Source organism: Salvelinus namaycush, chromosome 11 (assembly GCF_016432855.1).
Source record: "Salvelinus namaycush isolate Seneca chromosome 11, SaNama_1.0, whole genome shotgun sequence".
Taxonomy (NCBI): Eukaryota; Metazoa; Chordata; class Actinopteri; order Salmoniformes; family Salmonidae; genus Salvelinus; species Salvelinus namaycush.
Window position 1 is genome coordinate 30,220,585 of NC_052317.1, and position 21,220 is coordinate 30,241,804.

At 43.3% G+C, this 21,220-nt stretch overlaps 1 protein-coding gene across 3 annotated transcripts in view; it reads left to right on the top strand.

Annotated features, from left to right (window-relative positions):
* Window positions 1-504: 504 nt before the first annotated feature.
* LOC120055993 (CDK5 and ABL1 enzyme substrate 1-like) overlaps window positions 505-21,220 on the top strand; it is a 29,680-nt gene continuing 8,964 nt past the window's right edge. For 2 of the 3 annotated variants that reach the window (XM_039004104.1, XM_039004106.1), the window contains exons 1-4: window positions 505-1,246; window positions 18,983-19,054; window positions 19,422-19,514; window positions 20,977-21,054. In XM_039004104.1, the coding sequence (XP_038860032.1) occupies window positions 678-1,246; window positions 18,983-19,054; window positions 19,422-19,514; window positions 20,977-21,054 (812 nt within the window). In that variant the 5' untranslated portion in view covers window positions 505-677. The remainder of the gene's footprint in view (window positions 1,247-18,982; window positions 19,055-19,421; window positions 19,515-20,976; window positions 21,055-21,220) is intronic. The other variant, XM_039004105.1, reaches the window with a different exon arrangement.

A 21,220-nucleotide genomic window follows, 5' to 3' on the forward strand; every position in this document is an offset into this window, starting at 1 on the left:
CAGCATGTTCCATTCCTCAAAAGGTACACAGCCCACTTTTGGAAATACAGCATGTTCCATTCCTCAAAAGGTACACAGCCCACTTTTGGAAATACAGCATGTTCCATTCCTCAAAAGCTACACAGCCCACTTTTGTTTTCAATATCATGGGATGTTCTTCTAAAGATTCCCTAGTTACTTTAGAGACGTACAGTGAAGATGAAATAGTTTATGCTTTGAGCCCTTGGTAAATAGCCTAGGGCTATTAGGGTTACCCATTACTTCCGTAATATGAACCCCAAAGCACAATTTCCAAAAATGCATATTTCCAATCAATTTAACTGCTTTGACATGCAAATATAACACGTGGTAACCATTAGTTATTTCTGAATGTGGCCAAAATCTGCTATACCTGATGACATTTTTATGTCATTTTGGATAACCAGTCCAGAAGTCTGAAGAGGGAGGGCACGGGAGGAAAATGAAAAAAATAACCCTTTCGTGTGTCCCTGAAAGCCTATTGGTCCACTTTTTTCCCCTGCTGCCACAATACTGCAGACACGTAACCATCCTGTTTTTAGTCAGTTTAAGCTTGCACTTAAAATACAAGGCTTTTACATTTGCTATCTACATAAGCACACTTTAATGTCATCTTGACAAAACCTCTGCTCGCCGATTCGAATCGCTGGAAGTGGACCATGGCGGCTGCCACGAGCAGCAATTCATCCACAACCACGCTTCAGATAAAGCATTCCAGTATCGAGCATACGCGGAAACGCATAGACCCTCGGAGGAGACAAGCCGCACTCTCTTTTCTCAGTAACATTTCTTTGGATGGTCGACCGGTGCAAGATGATGCCGACAATCAGATCGAAGAGGATAATTCAATTGAGTCGAGGACTAGACAGAGCCTGGTTTCTGCAGCAGAGCGTCCTCTGTTCGCGGCTGGCAGTGGCACAGGGGTAGCGAACCCCACCGCTACCCAGGCGCTCGCTATTGCAAACCAGGCTCTGATTGCTAACGCACGAGATAGTTTTGGGATTGGTCCCGCCGCTGCAGCTCAAGCGTGTACAGATCCGGAAGGGGATGCTTTCGGCCCTTCGATTTTCAGTTCGCCTTTCTCTGCAGTACCAGCCGCGATTAGAGGCAGGCTTCAGACCTACACTCAGGGAGTTGTGCCTGCTGCCTACTCCAGGCAGGCTTCCCAAGGCTTCTGTTTGGAGGGAGGACAGATAGCCAACTCTGTCCTGGAGCTGCAGAGATCAAGGTAGGGCAATTGTAGATATCTCCATCATGTAGTGTTTACATTCATGACATGTGTGAAGAAGATTACTGGTTGCCCATATTGGGAATGGGAATAGTGACACAGAAGCCCACAGTCAATGTTTACACTGCACTCTCACAAATTATGCATGTCATAGGCTACAGTATTGCAACCCAATAGTGTCAACAATACAGGCTGGCTACAGTATTGCAACACTCATATTGCAATAGTCACTGAAAGTAAGGTAAGAGTTATCTTCAGGAAGGTCTTTGTTGAGTGAAGCCACCAAACAGGATCCACACAGACCTGGGCTAGACTAATGTGTATCATCAGTTATCATCTCAACAATAGCACAGGTTTCTCCAGTCACATTTTGTACTAGTGCTGCTCAAAGGGCATCATCAGTCTTAGTCAGTCAGTGTACTGCTAAAGACAAGTTTATACAAAGAGACAGATTACAGCAAAGAGCAAGAGCCCTGGCTTTCTCTCAGATATGTGAAACTTAATATGCTGCTTACAACTGTGCACATGCAGTGGCCCATTGATTTAGGTGGAATCAGCAGGATTAGATTGAAAAGGTCAACCATTGTGGAATCATTTTGATTAGCCTGCCTATTAACCAGTATGATGCATGTGCCCTCAAATAACAGAATGTGTAAAACATGTTATATTCATGGTAGCACTGAAAGGCATGTCCAGCAGGAAGGTGGACTTGTTTTCCCCCGTGCAGATACGGTCCCCTGTGCAGATTTTTTCCCATAACCTGTTGGGAGGACTTTACAAAGCTGCCCTGCACCTGCTGCCTTGCCCTCTCCTATGCAATATAAACAACCTGTAACCCAATACTCCTCAACATATCGGAACATGGACACCTTTTATACCTTTGTTTACTCTGTAGAGTGGACACGAGCACAGGGAAAATCTGAGGCTGCCTGACACTCTGTCCCTGCCTATACCCACAAACACACACAATTATCTGTAAGGTCCCTCAGTCGAGCAGTGAATTTCAAACACAGATTCAACCACAAAGACCAGGGAGGTTTTCCAATGCCTTGCAAAGAAGGGCATCTAAATCTATGGCAAGACCTAGCAATGATCAACAACCAATTTGACAGAGCTTGAAGCATTTTAAAAATAATAATAGGCAAATGTTGCACAATCCAGGTGTGGAAAGCTCCTAGAGACTTAGCCAGAAAGCCTCACAGCTGTAATTGCTGCGAAACATGCATTGACTCAAGGGGTTAAATACTTATCTAATCAATATATATATATTTTTTAATATTCTTTTTTTTAATCCACTAACATTACAGTATTTTTAACATAGTATTTTGTGTAGATTGACAAAAAATTACAATTAAATCCATTTTAATCCCACATTGTAACAAAAGTGAAGGGGTGTGAACTATACATTAACTATACATTCATGTACATACTACCTCAATTGGCCCGACCAACCAGTGCTCCCGCACATTGGCTAACCGAGCTTTCTGCATTGTGTCCCGCCACCCGCCACCCACCACCCGCCAACCCCTCTTTACGCTACTGCTACTCTCTGTTCAACATATATGCATAGTCACTTTAACCACATCTACATGTACATACTACCTCGATCAGCCTGACTAACCAGTGTCTGTATGTAGCCTCGCTACTTTTATAGCCTCGCTACTGTATATAGCCTCACTACTGTTTTCCACTGTCTTTTACTGTTGTTTTTATTTCTTTACTTACCTATTGTTCACCTAATACCGTTTTTGCACTATTGGTTAGAGCCTGTAAGTAAGCATTTCACTGTATTCAGCACACGTGACAAATAAACTTTGATTTGAATACTGTCTGAAGGCACTGTACATTACAATGATTCAGTAGTTAAACCCCCCCAGGTTATGGAATGCGGTTGGTCAAAGGAGGCTGCCCATGTAAACTGAATTATAAGCTGTTGAGTAATAACTAAGGCGACCTGTTGAGGGACCCCGGCCATATTCCACAGACACATCATAGATGGGCATCTCTCACACAGTGCCTGGTCTGTTTTCCCAGGGCAGCAGCTTGGTGGAAAAGTGGCCAGATCCAGAGAGAGAACCTTGGCTGGGAAGGGAAAGGCAGGACGCCCAGGCTTTCAGAGACGCTGCCCGGCCAGACTCTCCTTTATCTGTTTATCTCCATCTTCTGTTCTTCACTCCACTTCCTCTCCCAAGGGCACCATACCAGATACTCTTTATTTCTCTCTCTCTCTTTCCTCGCTCTCCATCTTCCTCCCTTCCCTCTCTCATGGCCTCCAGTCCTGCTCCCAGCCAGGAATCCCCAACCCTCAGATCAGCTGCCAAAAGATACTCTGAGATCAGCGCTCAGAGCTGCTTAAAACCATCTTATTCGGTGTGCATTGATTCTAATGCATACAAATGGTTGGGTTTACATAGGCTGCAGTATTCTACTGCTCAAGCTAGACTCATAGACAACGGCCTTTTACATTCTAGCATAATTTACGGCGCCCACTCTGTCTTGCTGCTACTGTAAAGGTGTCAGCCCGAGGTGTGGATCTGTTTAAACCGCTTTAAAATGAAAAACCACATTTAGCTTAGTGAATGTTGTTGCCACAAAATCAAATTCCCATAAAATTGTATGGATTGACAGTTAATGCAGTAAATTATATTCTGCACTCCAACGTCTCCCCATGTTTTAAACCATTTTTCACAAGCTTACTACAGGGAGACTATGAAGCCAAGGGAAGCCATAGCAGAGAAACCACATGCAGTATAAACCATTACAATGGTCCTTTGCAGTTTTGTGCAATTGAGTCATATCCTTTTGGAGGTTGATTGTTGTTTGGTGAAGTAATGGTTGGCATAATTACATGATTATGTAAGCAGCAATCTTAGGCTAGTTTGCCTCTGAAACCCTTGTGGCTTGAACTGTAAGCGAAATCTCCAAAGCAGCTGCAGGATAGGCCTTTATGGTTAAAACGGCCACCATAATTAAACCATTACTGGTAATGAGTCTTGACATAAGAAAGATAGACATGATGGGTTACTCTAGTTCCAAAATGGAACTTGGAGTACAAGTTCACTAGTTCAAGTTCCACAATGCTAGTAGCACTGTTGTTCACCCTAAACAACATGCTATTTAAAGGGAAGGGGGAAGGATGGATTCAGAGTGGTTTTACTGTATGTCAAGCAACCAGAGCAACTAACCACAAGGTTCTGTGTGTCTTGAACAATATAGGTATGTGTTCTTGTCCTTTATCCATGTCTGCAGCAGTGTTTCCCCTATATTCATATATAGTTTTTTTACAGCAGTGGCAAAAATTTAGCAGCGTTGGGACATATTTCTGCCGAGACGCGCTTTTAGAGCCCCCCCCCCCCCCTTGCCAAACACTGCTACAGTAGCAGGAAGAAATTCACTGTTGTTGCAGCATTGTTGTAAATGTGTTGGAGAAGAAAGACCGAAGGGGCTGAGAATAGCCTTCGTTGATTGGGTTTTTCCCCAAATGATTCAATTTTCTTTGGCCTGTAATTGTAAGAAGGCTAGAACATTAGATTGACTTCCACTCTGTCACCCGACAGTGGAACGGGAATACAATGTCCATGGCAGGCTGCCACTGGGCGTGCGTGTGAAACAATTGAATCTTTCATGTTGAGCACTACAGCTCCTTATCCTAAAAAGCGACAAGCATAGCTGTCAGGTTACATACCAATTGTTTTTGAATGTCCTCATAGGATGTGTATAGGAATGTTGTTAAGATTGATTTAAATAGACCATGCTTGAAATTCATTGAATGTGAACAGTGCTTGAAAATCAAATCAATTCAAGTGTTTGTCACATGCGCCGAATACAACAGCTGTAGACCTTAGTGACATGCTTACTTAAAGTTCTTAAACAACAATGTAGTTTTAAGAAGAAAAAAAATAACTCCATAAATTAAACAACCATTTGAGTAAACAAAAACACAGACAGATGGTGTCTTTCATGGGCAGCTCCACTTACAGATGCCCATTGTTGTTCTGTCAATATTGAAGGAGGCGATAATTGGAAGTAGCCTGGGCTCTGCCTTAAAGCTTCTGAGTTTCACCAGTCCTTGTTAACGTCAAAATGCTACTCTTGGATTGGAGTTGATTTATCAAGGACCTCAGCCACACGAGCCACGGACTGTTCACCACGTTACCATCTAGAAGGAGGCGACAGTACAGGTGCATCAAAGCTGGGACCGAGAGACTGATGAACAGCTTCTATCTCCAGGCCATCAGACTGTTAAACAGTCACCATTAGCCGGCCTCCGCCCAGTACCCTGCCCTGAACCTTAGTCACTGTTAATAGCTACCACCCGGTACTCTACCCTGCAGCTTAGAGACTGCTTTGCCCTATGTACAGAGTCATTGAAAGCTGGTCATTGCTGTACACACCTTTTCTATTAATATACTGTCTATACACACACACATATATACACTGCTCAAAAAAATAAAGGGAACACTAAGATAACACATCCTAGATCGGAATGAATGAAATATTCTTATTAAATACTTTTTTCTTTACATAGTTGAATGTGCTGACAACAAAATGACACAAAAATTATCAATGGAAATCAAATTTATCAACCCATGGAGGTCTGGATTTGGAGTCACACTCAAAATTAAACTACAGGCTGATCCAACTTTGATGTAATGTCCTTAAAACAAGTCAAAATGAGGCTCAGTAGTGTGTGTGGCCTCCACGTGCCTGTATGACCTCCCTACAACGCCTGGGCATGCTCCTGATGAGGTGGCGGATGGTCTCCTGAGGGATCTCCTCCCAGACCTGGACTAAAGCATCCGCCAACTCCTGGACAGTCTGTGGTGCAACGTGGCGTTGGTGGATGAAGCGAGACATGATGTCCCAGATGTGCTTAATTTGATTCAGGTCTAGGGAACGGGCGGGCCAGTTCATAGCATCAATGCCTTCCTCTTGCAGGAACTGCTGACACACTCCAGCCACATGAGGTCTAGCATTGTCTTGCATTAGGAGGAACCCAGGGCCAACCGCACCAGCATATGGTCTCACAAGGGGTCTGAGGATCTCATCTCGGTACCTAATGGCAGTCAGGCTACCTCTGGCGAGCACATGGAGGGCTGTGCGGCCCCCCAAAGAAATGCCACCCCACACCATGACTGACCCACCGCCAAACCGGTCATGCTGGAGGATGTTGCAGGCAGCAGAACGTTCTCCACGGCGTCTCCAGACTCTGTCACGTCTGTCACGTGCTCAGTGTGAACCTGCTTTCATCTGTGAAGAGCACAGGGCGCCAGTGGCGAATTTGCCAATCTTGGTGTTCTCTGGCAAATGCCAAACGTCCTGCACGGTGTTGGGCTGTAAGCACAACCCCCACCTGTGGACGTCGGGCCCTCATACCACCCTCATGGAGTCTGTTTCTGACCGTTTGAGCAGACACATGCACATTTGTGGCCTGCTGGAGGTCATTTTGCAGGGCTCTGGCAGTGCTCCTCCTTGCACAAAGGCGGAGGTAGCGGTCCTGCTGCTGGGTTGTTGCCCTCCTACGGCCTCCTCCACGTCTCCTGATGTACTGGCCTGTCTCCTGGTAGCGCCTCCATGCTCTGGACACTACGCTGACAGACACAGCAAACCTTCTTGCCACAGCTCGCATTGGTGTGCCATCCTGGATGAGCTGCACTACCTGAGCCACTTGTGTGGGTTGTAGACTCCGTCTCATGCTACCACTAGAGTGAAAGCACCGCCAGCATTCAAAAGTGACCAAAACATCAGCCAGGAAGCATAGGAACTGAGAAGTGGTCTGTGGTCACCACCTGCAGAACCACTCCTTTATTGGGGGTGTCTTGCTAATTGCCTATAATTTCCACCTTTTATCTATTCCATTTGCACAACAGCATGTGAAATTTATTGTCAATCAGTGTTGCTTCCTAAGTGGACAGTTTGATTTCACAGAAGTGTGATTGACTTGGAGTTACATTGTGTTGTTTAAGTGTTCCCTTTATTTTTTTGAGCAGTGTATATATACACACACACATACAGTGGGGCAAAAAAGTATTTAGTCAGCCACCAATTGTGCAAGTTCTCCCACTTAAAAAGATGAGAGAGGCCTGTAATTTTCATCATAGGTACACTTCAACTATGACAGACAAAATGAGGGAAAAAAATCCAGAAAATCACATTGTAGGAGTTTTAATGAATTTATTTGCAAATTATGGTGGAAAATAAGTATTTGGTCACCTACAAACAAGCAAGATTTCTGGCTCTCACAGACCTGTAACTTCTTCTTTAAGAGGCTCCTCTGTCCTCCACTCGTTACCTGTATTAATGGCACCTGTTTGAACTTGTTATCAGTATAAAAGACACCTGTCCACAACCTCAAACAGTCACACTCCAAACTCCACTATGGCCAAGACCAAAGAGCTGTCAAAGGACACCAGAAACAAAATTATAGACCTGCACCAGGCTGGGAAGACTGAATCTGCAATAGGTAAGCAGCTTGGTTTGAAGAAATCAACTGTGGGAGCAATTATTAGGAAATGGAAGACATACAAGACCACTGATAATCTCCCTCGATCTGGGGCTCCACGCAAGATCTCACCCCGTGGGGTCAAAATGATCACAAGAACGGTGAGCAAAAATCCCAGAACCACACGGGGGAACCTAGTGAATGACCTGCAGAGAGCTGGGACCAAAGTAACAAAGCCTACCATCAGCAAGGGCATTGAGGATGAAACGTGGCTGGGTCTTTCAGCATGACAATGATCCCAAACACACCGCCCGGGCAACGAAGGAGTGGCTTCGTAAGAAGCATTTCAAGGTCCTGGAGTGGCATAGCCAGTCTCCAGATCTCAACCCCATAGGAAATCTTTGGAGGGAGTTGAAAGTCCGTGTTGCCCAGCAACAGCCCCAAAACATCACTGCTCTAGAGGAGATCTGCATGGAGGAATGGGCCAAAATACCAGCAACAGTGTGTGTGAACCTTGTGAAGACTTACAGAAAACGTTTGACCTCTGTCATTGCCACAAAGGGTATATAACAAAGTATTGAGAAACTTTTGTTATTGACCAAATACTTATTTTCCACCATAATTTGCAAATAAATTCATTAAAAATCCTACAATGTGATTTTCTGGATTTTTTTTTTCTCGTTTTGTCTGTCATAGTTGAAGTGTACCTATGATGAAATACAGGCCTCTCTCATCTTTTTAAGTGGGAGTACTTTCACAATTGGTGGCTGACTAAATACTTTTTTGCCCCACTGTGTATATATATAAATAAATAAATAAATAAATATATATATATATATATATTATTTTTTACATCACACACACAAAAGTATGTGGACACCCCTTCAAATTTGTTGATTCGGCTATTGCTCGTTACTGACAGGTGTATAACATCGAGCACACAGCCATGCACACAGCCATGCACATCCATTGGCAGTAGAATGGCCTTACTGAAGAGCTCAGTGACTGTCAACGTTGCACCGTCATAGGATGCCACCTTTCCAACCAGTCAGTTTGTCAAATGTCTGCCCTGTTACAGCTGCCCAGGGCAACTGTTAAGTGTTGTTATTTTGAAGTGGAAACATCTAGGAGCAACAATGGCTAAGCCACAAAGTGGTAGGCCACACAAGCTCACAGAATGGGACCGGGAGTGCTGAAGCACGTAAAAATCGTTTGTCCTTGGTTGCAACACTCACTACCGAGTTCCAAACTGCCTCTGGAAGCAACGTCGGCACAATAACTGTTCGTCGGGAGCCTCATGAAATGGGTTTCCATGTCCGAGCAGCCACACACAAGCCTAAGATCACCATGCGCAATGCCAAGCGTCGGCTGGAGTGGTGTAAATGTCACTGCCATTGGACTCTGGAGCAGTGGAAACGCGTTCTCTGGAGTGATGAATCACGCTTCACCATCTGGCAGTCCGACGGACGAATCTGGGTTTGACGGATGCCAGGAGAACCATAGCTGCCCCAATGCATAGTGCCAACTGTAAAGTTTGGTGGTGGAGGAATAATGGTCTGGGGCTGTTTTTCATGGTTCGGGCTAGGCCCCTTAATTCCAGTGAAGGAAATTCTTAACGCTACATACAGCATAAAATGACATTCTAGACGATTCTGTGCTTCCAACATTGTGGCAACAGTTTGGGGAAGGCCCTTTCCTGTTTCAGCATGACAATGCCCCACTACACAAAGCAAGGTCCACACAGAAATGGCTTGTCAAGATCGGTGTGGAAGTACTTGACTGCCCTGCACAGAGCCCTGACCTCAACCCCATCGACCACCTTTGGGATGAATTGGAACTCAGACTGCGAGCCAGGCCTAATCGCCCAACATCCATGCCCGACCTCACTAATGCGCTTGTGGCTGAATGGAAGCAGGTTCCCGCAGAAATTTTCCAACTTCTAGTGGAAAGCCTTCCCAGAAGAGTAGAGGCTGTTATAGCAGCAAAGGGGGGACCAACTCCATATTAAATGCCCATGATTTTGGAAGTAGATGTTTGTTGAGGAGCATACTCTTGGTCATGTATATTCCGCACTCTTACATTGCTCATTCTGAAAATGTCTTTCATTCTTGTTGGATTATGCGTTTATTTCTAGGTATTATTACTGCACTGTGGGAGCTAGAAACAGAAGCATTTTGCTGCACCTACAATAACATTTGATTTGACCTGCAGTTAAACATCAATAGCTGGTTGTATCAGTCTTGTTTGAAGTGAATGAGTAGTCTGGTCCGTGTGTTATTGTTTGCACGGGTGTGGAAAACATCCTTCGCACGTCCACCTCCTGGCTAGCCTGCTGTTGTTCATCTACAGTAGCTGGATCAGTCTGAGCGTCCCGCTGAACAGTGGAAACTACTTTTCATGGGTTCAGTTCATCAGATGTGTACTGTACAAACTGTGAAAGAAAAACCTAGTAGTCAAAATAAAAAATAAAATATTCTGTCCAAAAATGACATTTGCAGCAGTGATAAGATTTTGACCCAATGACATCTGGCACAGTAAACCATCTGTAATCGAGTGAACCTAATAATTTGTCATGGCAATAGATAGATTAGAGTACCTGGGATGAGGTCATGGTCACTTATGTTTCTAACAGACAGTGAGGGCGTTATTTGCTCTGCTGACTGCTACAGCCTAGCTATTCTGGTTAACATGTTCTCCAGGGTGAAGGTGGAGAGACATACAGTGCATTTGTAAAGTATTCAGAGCCCTTCTTTTTCCCCACATTTTGTTACGTTACAGCCTTATTCTAAAATGGATTAAATTGTTCCCCCCCCCCCTCAATCTACACACAATACCCCATAATGACAAAGCAAAAACAGGTTTAGAATTTTTTGCTAATTTATATAAAAATTGTTTAAAAAAAACGAACATTTACATAAGTATTCAGATCCTTCTCTCAGTAGTTTGTTAAAGCACCTTTGGCAGAGATTACAGCCTCATGTCTTCTTGGGTATGACACTACAAGCCTGGCACACCTGTGTTTGGGGAGCTTCTTCAATTTTTCTCTGCAGATCCTCTCAAACTCTGTCAAGTTGGATGGGGAGCATCGCTGCACAGATATTTTCAGGTCTCTCCTGAGGTTAGATCAGGTTCAAGTCCGGGGTCTGGTTGAGCCACTCAAAGACATTCAGAGACTTGTCACGAAAACACTCCTGTGTTGTATTGGCTGTTTGCTTAGGGTCATTGTCCTGTTGGAAGGTGAACCATCCTAGTTGGAGGTCCTGAGCGCTCTGGAGCAGGTTTTCATCAATGATCTCTGTACTTTGAGAATGAGAATCTTGTTTCTCATGGTCTGAGAGTCTTTAGGGGCCTTTTGGCAAACTCCAAGCCAGCTGTCATGTGCCTTTTACTCAGGAGTGGCTTCCGTCTGGCCACTCTACCATAAAGGCCTGATTGGTGGAGTGCTGCAGAGATGGTTGTCCTTCTGGAAGGTTCTCTCACCTCCACAGAGGAACTCTGGAGCTCTGTTAGAGTGACCATTGGGTTCTTGGTCACCTCCCTCACTTACAATATAGCTGGGTATTTTAATTATCTTTATTAAGGGTGTCAATCATTTTTAGACCGCCCCGATTGCTCAGTTTGTCTGGGCGGCCAGCTCTGGGAAGAGTCTTGGTGGTTCCAAACTTCTTCCATTTAAGAATGATGGAAGCCACTGTGTTCTTGGGGACATTTAATGGTGCAGAAGTTTTTTGGTACCCTTCCCCAGATCTGTGCGTCAACTCAATCCTGTCTTTGAGCTCTACGGACAATTACTTCGACCTCATGGCTTGGTTTTTGCTCTGACATGCACTGTCAACTGTGGGACCTTATATAGACTGGTGTGTGCCTTTCCAAATCATGTCCAATTGAATTTAACACAGGTCGACTCCAATCAAATTGTAGAAACATCTCAAGGATGGTCAATAGAAACAGGATGAACCTGAGCTCAATTTCTCAACCTGTTTTTGCTTTGTCATTATGGGGTATTGTGTAGATTGAGGGGGGGAAATGATTTAATCAATTTTAGAATAAGGCTGTAACGTAACAAAATGTGGGAAAAAAGGAAGGGGTCTGAATACTTTCCGAATGCGCTGTAGCTAAGACATGCTCTGTTCTGTGCAACCGATGAATGTGTCACCTCATCAGGAATGTTAACCTTAGCATGTTAGCGCAGCTAGCAGGCTAGGAATGTAAGCCTTTAGGCTAGCATGATGGTAGCCATCCTATCCATCACTCAGCATTCTCACTGGAGGATGTCGCCGGGCCTGATGGCAATAGACAGCAGTTGTCTATTGTGCTATACAGATACTCTTCTTGCTGTGCCGGGTGGAGATTATAACAGAACATGGCCAAGATGTTCAAATGTTCATAAATGATCAGCATGGTCAAATAATAATCAGGAGTAAATGTCAGTTGGCTTTTCATATCCAATCATTAAGAGTATCTCTACCGCTCCTGCGGTCTCTAGAGAGTTGAAAACAGCAGGTCTGGGACAGGTAGCACGTCCGGTGGACAGGTCAGGGTTCCATAGCCGCAGGCAGAACAGTTGAAACTGGAACAGCAGCAAGGCCAGGTGGACTGGGGACAGCAAGGAGTCATCTTGCCCGGTAGTCCTGACGCATGGTCCTAGGGCTCAGGTCCTCCGAGAGAGAGAGAAAGAAAGAGAGAAGGAGAGAATTAGAGAGAGCATACTTAAATTCAAACAGGACATCGGATAAGACAGGAGAAGTACTCCAGATATAACCAACTGACCCTAGCCCCCCGACACATAAACTACTGCAGCATAAATACTGGAGGCTGAGACAGGAGGGGTCAGGAGACACTGTGGCCCCATCCGATGATACCCCCGGACAGGGCCAAACAGGAAGGATATAACCCCACCCACTTTGCCAAAGCACAGCCCCCGCACCACTAGAGGTATACCTTCACTCACCAACTTACAATCCTGAGACAAGGCCGAGTATAGCCCACAAAGATCTCCACCACAGCACAAACCAAGGGGGGGGCGCCAACCCAGACAGGAAGATCACGTCAGTAACTCAACCCACTCAAGTGACGCACCCCTCCTAGGGACGGCATGAAAGAGCACCAGTAAGCCAGTGACTCAGCCCCTGTAATAGGGTTAGAGGCAGAGAATCCCAGTGGAGAGAGGGGAACCGGCCAGGCAGCGACAGCAAGGGCGGTTCGTTGCTCCAGAGCCTTTCCGTTCACCTTCACACTCCTGGGCCAGACTACACTCAATCATATGACCTACTGAAGAGATAAGTCTTCAGTAAAAACTTAAAGGTTGAGACCGAGTCTGCGTCTCTCACACATGGGTAGGCAGACCATTCCATAAAAATGGAGATCTATAGGAGAAAGCTCTGCCTCCAGCTGTTTGCTTAGAAATTCTAGGGACAATTAGGAGGCCTGCGTCTTGTGACCGTAGCGTACGTGTAAGTATGTACGGCAGGACCAACTCGGAAAGATAGGTAGGAGCAAGCCCATGTAACGCTTTATAGGTTAACAGTAAAAACTTGAAATCAGCCCTTGCCTTAACAGGAAGCCAGTGTAGGGAAGCTAGCACTGGAGTAATATGATCAAATTTCTTGGTTCTAGTCAGGATTCTAGCAGCCGTATTTAGCACTAACTGAAGTTTATTTAGTGCTTTATCCGGGTAGCCGGAAAGTAGAGCATTGCAGTAGTCTAACCTAGAAGTAACAAAAGCATGGATTAATTTTTCTGCATCATTTTTGGACAGACAATTTCAGATTTTTGCAATGTTACGTAGATGGAAAAAAGCTGTCCTTGAAACAGTCTTGATATGTTCGTCAAAAGAGAGATCAGGGTCCAGAGTAACGCCGAGGTCCTTCACAGTTTTATTTGAGACGACTTTACAACCATCAAGATTAATTGTCAGATTTAACAGAAGATCTCTTTGTTTCTTGGGACCTAGAACAAGCATCTCTGTTTTGTCCGAGTTTAAAAGTAGAAAGTTTTCAGCCATCCACTTCCTTATGTCTGAAACACAGGCTTCTAGCGAGGGCAATTTTGGGGCTTCACCATGTTTCATTGAAATGTACAGCTGTGTGTCATCCGCATAGCAGTGAAAGTTAACATTATGTTTTCGAATGACATCCCCAAGAGGTAAAATATATAGTGAAAACAATAGTGGTCCTAAAACGGAACCTTGAGGAACACCGAAATGTACAGTTGATTTGTCAGAGGACAAACCATTCACAGAGACAAACTGATATCTTTCCGACAGATAAGATCTCAACCAGGCCAGAACTTGTCCGTGTAGACCAATTTGGGTTTCCAGTCTCTCCAAAAGAATGTGGTGATCGATGGTATCAAAGGCAGCACTAAGGTCTAGTAGCACGAGGACAGATGCAGAGCCTCGGTCTGACGCCATTAAAAGGTAATTTACCACCTTCACAAGTGCAGTCTCAGTGCTACGATGGGGTCTAAAACCAGACTGAAGCATTTCGTATACATTGTTTGTCTTCAGGAAGGCAGGGAGTTGCTGCGCAACAGCTTTTTCAAAATTTTTTGAGAGGAATGGAAGATTCGATATAGGCCGATTTTTAGTTTTTTATATTTTCTGGGTCAAGGTTTGGCTTTTTCAAGAGAGGCTTTATTTACTGCCACTTTTATTGAGTTTGGTACACATCCGGTGGATAGAGAGCCGTTTATTATGTTCAACATAGGAGGGCCAAGCACATGAAGCAGCTCTTTCAGTAGTTTAGTTGGAATAGGATCCAGTATGCAGCTTGAAGGTTTAGAGGCCATGATTATTTTCATCATTGTGTCAAGAGATATAGTACTAAAACACTTAAGTGTCTCTCTTGATCCTAGGTCCTGGCAGAGTTGTGCAGACTCAGGACAGCTAAGCTTTGGAGGAATACGCAGATTTAAAGAGGAGTCCGTAATTTGCTTTCTAATGATCATGATCTTTTCCTCAAAGAAGTTCATGAATTTATTACTGCTGAAGTGAAAGCCATCCTCACTTGGGGAATGCTGCTTTTTAGTTAGCTTTGCAACAGTATCAAAAATAAATTTTGGATTGTTCTTATTTTCCTCAATTAAGTTGGAAAAGTAGGATGATCGAGCAGCAGTGGGGGCTCTTCGATACTGCACGGTACTGTCTTTCCAAGCTAGTCGGAAGACTTCCAGTTTGGTGTGGCGCCATTTCTGTTCCAATTTTCTGGAAGCTTGCTTCAGAGCTCGGGTATTTTCTGTATACCAGGGAGCTAGTTTCTTATGACAAATGTTTTTAGTTTTTAGGGGTGCAACTGCATCTAGGGTATTGCGCAAGATTAAATTGAGTTCCTCAGTTAGGTGGTTAACTGATTTTTGTCCTCTGACGTCCTTGGGTAGGCAGAAGGAGTCTGGAAGGGCATCAAGGAATCTTTGTGTTGTCTGAGAATTTATAGCACGACTTTTGAAGCTCCTTGGTTGGGGTCTGAGCAGATTATTTGTTGCGATTGCAAACGTAATAAAATGGTGGTCCGATAGTCCAGGATTATGAGGAAAAACATTTAGATCTACAACATTTATTCCATGGGACAAAACTAGGTCCAGAGTATGACTGTGGCAGTGAGTAGGTCCAGAGACATGTTGGACAAAACCCACTGAGTCGATGATGGCTCCAAAAGCCTTTTGGAGTGGGTCTGTGGACTTTTCCATATGAATATTAAAATCACCAAAAATGAGAATATTATCTGCTATGACTACAAGGTCCGATAGAAATTTAGGGAACTCAGTGAGGAACGCTGTATATGGCCCAGGAGGCCTGTAAACAGTAGCTATAAAAAGTGATTGAGTAGGCTGCATAGATTTCATGACTAGAAGCTCAAAATATTTTTTTTTTTGTAAATTGAAATTTCCTATCGTAAATGTTAGCAACACCTCCGACTTTGCGGGATGCACGGGGGATATGGTCACTAGTGTAACCAGGAGGTGAGGCCTCATTTAACACAGTAAATTCATCAGGCTTAAGCCATGTTTCAGTCAGGCCAATCACATCAAGATTATGATCAGTGATTAGTTCATTGACTATAACTCCCTTTGAAGTGAGGGATCTAACATTAAGTAGCCCTATTTTGAGATGTGAGGTATCACAATCTCTTTCAATAATGGCAGGAATGGAGGAGGTCTTTATCCTAGTGAGATTGCTAAGGCGAACACCGCCATGTTTAGTTTTGCCCAACCTAGGTCGAGGTCTCAATGGGGATAGCTGAGCTGACTACACTGACTATGCTAGTGGCAGACTCCACTAAGCTGGCAGGTTGGCTAGCAGACTGCTGCCTGGCCTGCACGCTATTTCATCGTGGAGCTAGAGGAGTTAGAGCCCTGTCTATGTTGGTAGATAAGATGAGAGCACCCCTCCAGCTAGGATGGAGTCCGTCACTCCTCAGCAGGTCAGGCTTGGTCCTGTTTGTGGGTGAGTCCCAGAAAGAGGGCCAATTATCTACAAATTCTATCTTTTGGGAGGGGCAGAAAACAGTTTTCAACCAGCGATTGAGTTGAGAGATTGCTGTAGAGCTCATCACTCCCCCTAACTGGGAGGGGGCCAGAGACAATTACTCGATGCCGACACATCTTTCTAGCTGATTTACACGCTGAAGCTATGTTGCGCTTGGTGACCTCTGACTGTTTCATCCTAACATCATTGGTGCCGACGTGGATAACAATATCTCTATACTCTCTACACTCGCCAGTTTTAGCTTTAGCCAGCACCATCTTCAGATTAGCCTTAACGTCGGTAGCCCTGCCCCCTGGTAAACAGTGTATGATCGCTGGGTGATTCGTTTTAAGTCTAATACTGCGGGTAATGGAGTCGCCAATGACTAGGGTTTTCAATTTGTCAGAGCTAATGGTGGGAAGTTTCGGCGTCTCTGACCCGGTAACGGGAGGAGTAGAGACAAGAGAAGACTCGGCCTCAGACTCCGACTCGCTACTTAATGGGGAAAACCGGTTGAACGTTTCTGTCGGCTGAACGAGCGACACCGGTTGAGCATTCCTACAGCATTTCCATCCAGAAGCCATGAGAAAGTTGTCCGGCTGCGGGGACCGTGCGGGGGGGATTTATACTACTATCTGTACTTACTGGTGGCACAGACGCTGTTTCATCCTTTCCTACACTGAAATTACCCTTGCCTAACGATTGCGTCTGAAGCTGGGCTTACAGCACAGCTATCCTCGCCATAAGGCGATCGTTCTCCTGTATATTATGAGTACAGCGACTGCAATTAGAAGGCATCATGTTAATGTTACTGCTTAGCTTCGGCTGTTGAAGGTGCTGACAAACCATGTCCAGATAAAGCGTCCGGAGTGAAAAAGTTGAATGAGGGAAAAAAGTTGTGAGGGAAAAACTAAAAATATAAACGGTAATTAAAAAGTAAAAACCGTAAAGTTGTCAGCTAGCAAAATAAGGTTGGCAACAAAACGCACAGCACAGCAACACGTGATGAGAATTCATAACATGTAGGCTACATGCTTTCCTTCATTACTTTCTTGCCAGGTTTCTCTCAAAAGAGAGGTTCTCAACTTCAAGAGATTATCTTTGTTAAATATGAAGATGTAAATAAATAAATTCCTCCATCTCAGTGCAGAGTGGATGTATGCCACGTAGTTGACCATGTTTACAATTTCTGGCACATCTCAGTGCTAGACATTTTAGAACTGGTTTCCTTTCCAATTGCTGTTTCTAACCACATTCTCGTGTAAACATTATGTAGTCTCACCTATGTGGTATAAAGACTGTTTAATCATCCTCTGTTGGTTTAGGCTTGCTTACTGCTGGGAGTTTGTCAAGGACAGTCATTTTTTGTTAATTTGTTCTGCTGTTCTGTAGTTGATTAACCAGCCGGAGGGTATACTCTTATCATCAGCTCATTCTTTCTCTCCCGCTGAATTGGTCATTGAAGAGGTGACAAGTCAAGTTGGGTGTCATTGAGTATATTTAAATAAGTACCACACGTTTAGTGGAGCCTGAAAGCTTGGTGACAACTGACAAGCAGGCTGGCAGGAGTTGTGCAATATGTTTTTTTTATTTTTATAGTAATGGGCTAATAGATTTTGCTAAGTCATGCAACCCAAGTGTGAAAGAAAGGCCTGTCTTTGAGGAAACAGTGTTACAACAAAATGAACCAGCCAATGTCTTTATCCTCTTATGGCATATTTCCATACAGGATTTACCTCAGTCTTTTACCCAAAAGGCTCAGACTTTTCTGTTTCCATCTACGCGGGCCGGCACCGTGTCTCAATGGGCCACTGGTACTTTTCAGCCAGCATTTACATAACAATGGCTAAATGTGAACTTTAACACCTCTCAAAGCAACTGTTTTGATTATGCAGAGGTTGTTGATTCTGCTAGCTATGGAAACAATTTCCTTAGTATAACATGTATGTATACACTGATGTTAGTAGAAAAGCAGCATTAATTACAAACTAAACCAGTTCCTTACTCTAGATTAGAATGTTCTAACCATTCTACATGATCTCACAGAGGCTACTGGTCAGAATGTAGAACACAACAGTGATCATTGACCACAGCAGCCAGCCAGTCACACAGTGCTGGTGTCAATGATTACAGCTTTGCTTTGTAAATAAGCCACTGTGCCTGACAAGACGGCACAGTACAAAGCCATAGAAACTTTAGCTATGCTTCACATCAAACGTGAAGGTAATGTACATGGGCCAGACTAAGAGGTCCAGTTAGTTTAGGCTACTCATTCATTCTCCAGACCGTTAAAGGAAAATGATTGTTATGGATGATCATTGTTGATTTTAGATTGTCAATGATTTAAGATTTGGGTTCAAAACAGTACAATGTTGAAGATTTTTCTAAGGTTTCCCAATATTGATAAAATGAAGGTTAACCAGTGGGTTTGGGTATAACTACCTTGCTTGCTGTTAGATAAGGAATGATGTGGTTAATACCATTAATTATGAAGAAATGTGTTCAGGGTTTATCATGAACAAGGAGCCTCACTCTATTGACATTTAGGCCTCTTTGCGAAAGCCCATGATTAAGAGTGCTTTGACCATTTTATTACATCAACACATTTCTTTCTCTGTTATGGTAAGCCAAGGGTTTTAACCTGCATAATCATTACCAAATAAATGACCATCATTTAGCAAATATCTTGCAATGCAGAATGAATGATTCTAAAGGGGCCTAATACATAGTGTCCAGTCTTTCCTCTTCCAGGGCCAGGTAGAGCTGTTTAGCAGCAACACAAGTTGCTTGTAAACTCAATACCAGCTCCTTATTTCCCTTTTCTCCACAGACGGCGGCTCATCTCTCAGCGATCCTCCTTGGAGACACTGGAAGACATTGAGGAGAACGCTCCTCTACGCAGGTACTGTATAGCAACAACTCTCACAGATCGCACAACTCGGCACACCACCCAGAAACATACATTTGGTTTGCTCATATTTTCCTCTCGTTTTAGAGCGGTACTCGAAGTCAATAACAGCTTTGGCCTGGGAAGTATTTTGATAGATGATGACATTGGGGGAGCTGTAGTTTTACTTCAGTTTGCTATATGGAGCCATTTTATGTCCTTTGGGGTGGTGGGAACATCAGGCAACACTGTAATGTCTTGGTCTGGCTCAGTCTCTCTGTTGATGGTTGTTAAAGATATGTTGTGGTCTTTTACTGCTCCAAATGGATCTCAATGAATCACGTTTGTTTTGATCTGTCTTGAATAAATTGTGTGTTTTTAGATGCAGAACCCTCTCAGGTTCACCCCGACCAAAGAGCTTCAAAAAGGTCCACTTCATCAAGAACATGAGGCAACATGATATGCGCAATGGAAGGTATGAATGAAAACAACCCCATCCCTAATTCAATACAAACCTTCAATAGAAAATGGCAGAATGCCCCCCAATGAACACACAGCAGTTTGAATACCCCTCAGGTTAATGAAATCTACTAGAGATGTAGGTCACTTATTCTAAGCTATTCCTTATTGCTTAGTAGTATCAATCAATTTACTATTGATTGATAAATTATCCTATTGAATTATAAATGTATCAGACTGATCAGCAGTTCATTGAAAGGTTAATTTTCACAGAAATTCTCTCAAATTGAGTTCATATTTCATATTGTATACATTGTCAAAGCTATACATTGAGGACCACACCCTTGAATCATGAAACGCATCACACTATCTCACTTTTATAAACAATGATACATGCACTTTCACATTCCAGAGCACTGAAGAAATTTGGTCACACAGATGTTACAATGACTTATTTGAGATATATATATATATATATATATATATATATATATATATATATATATATATATAGTGATACTGTATGTAGCTAGTGTACAGCAGCTTCTCTCAGTAATAAATACTATAGCCTTTTATGGATATTTCCTGGAATCTAAAAGAAATTGGACAGTTAAACTATTTCCACAGCACTTCATTTTGTATTACACAGATTATTCAACTATCTTTTTTTTTAAATTCTGGGTGTTTTGAACTACAAGCCTCAAGCTTCTTTTACACTTGGGTGTGTACCGGACCTATTTATTTTGATGAATGGTTATATATCTGTCTTGACAGGTATTTGAATGGGTGCAAAGCCTTTCTTTTGGCCCAGGAAGAACAAGGAATGTGCTGATACATTCTGTCTTCATAGTAGCTTTTAATAAAGCTTATTTCTGGATTTTAGGTGGTTGAATTGGGACAGCAACTGTTGTGCTTTACATTCCATCTCTATGCAGTTGCTGTTGTTTTTATTTACTCTAATTTAGCTAATCAGTGTGCCATATACAGCAGTAATGAATTGCCATACGTCCCATTCTGCCTGTGACGTTGATATTGATCAATGAGTAGGCCTGTTATTGTATGTCATAACTCAAAAAGTATAAATCAGTGACAAAGTTTTATGAAGCAATTTCTCAATGAATTGCAGCAGCAGTTATGCAAACCACTTTCAGGAGTGGTTCAATTTTACTGTACTATAGGGTTTTTTACCTCGCGTGCAGCTGCTATTCTGATATTGTACGATAAACAAGTTTGGTCTTGTTTAGTCTCCAAAGCAAGACATGGCTAGTAGCATCATTTGAAAAGGTCTGCATAATTTTGTTCCCAAATCTCTGACTATATATGACATACTCCACAATACACTCAAAGAACACATAACTAAATGAAATACTGTTTTTTTTTTCTAAATCTTGATTGTTTTACTGCTCACTTTTTCCTCCATCTTAACCTGTAAATCTGAGTGTCTTTTTCACATAGTTCATTCATTTTGTTTTTTATAGGATAGTCCTAATCAGTGGCAGAAGATCCTTGTATAGTGTATTTTCTGTCCTGCCCTATCGAGATTGTAGCCAACCAGGGTATGTATCCTACAGCATGCCAACCTCCATTTTTCCATCCTTCGTTCCCTGCTTTCCCCCGTTCTCACATCCCTTTTGTTTCTGCCGATATATAACTGGTACTTTATTACATTGGGACAGGGATAACATTATTACAATGAACAGTGTTCTAGACGGGTTGGTTTTG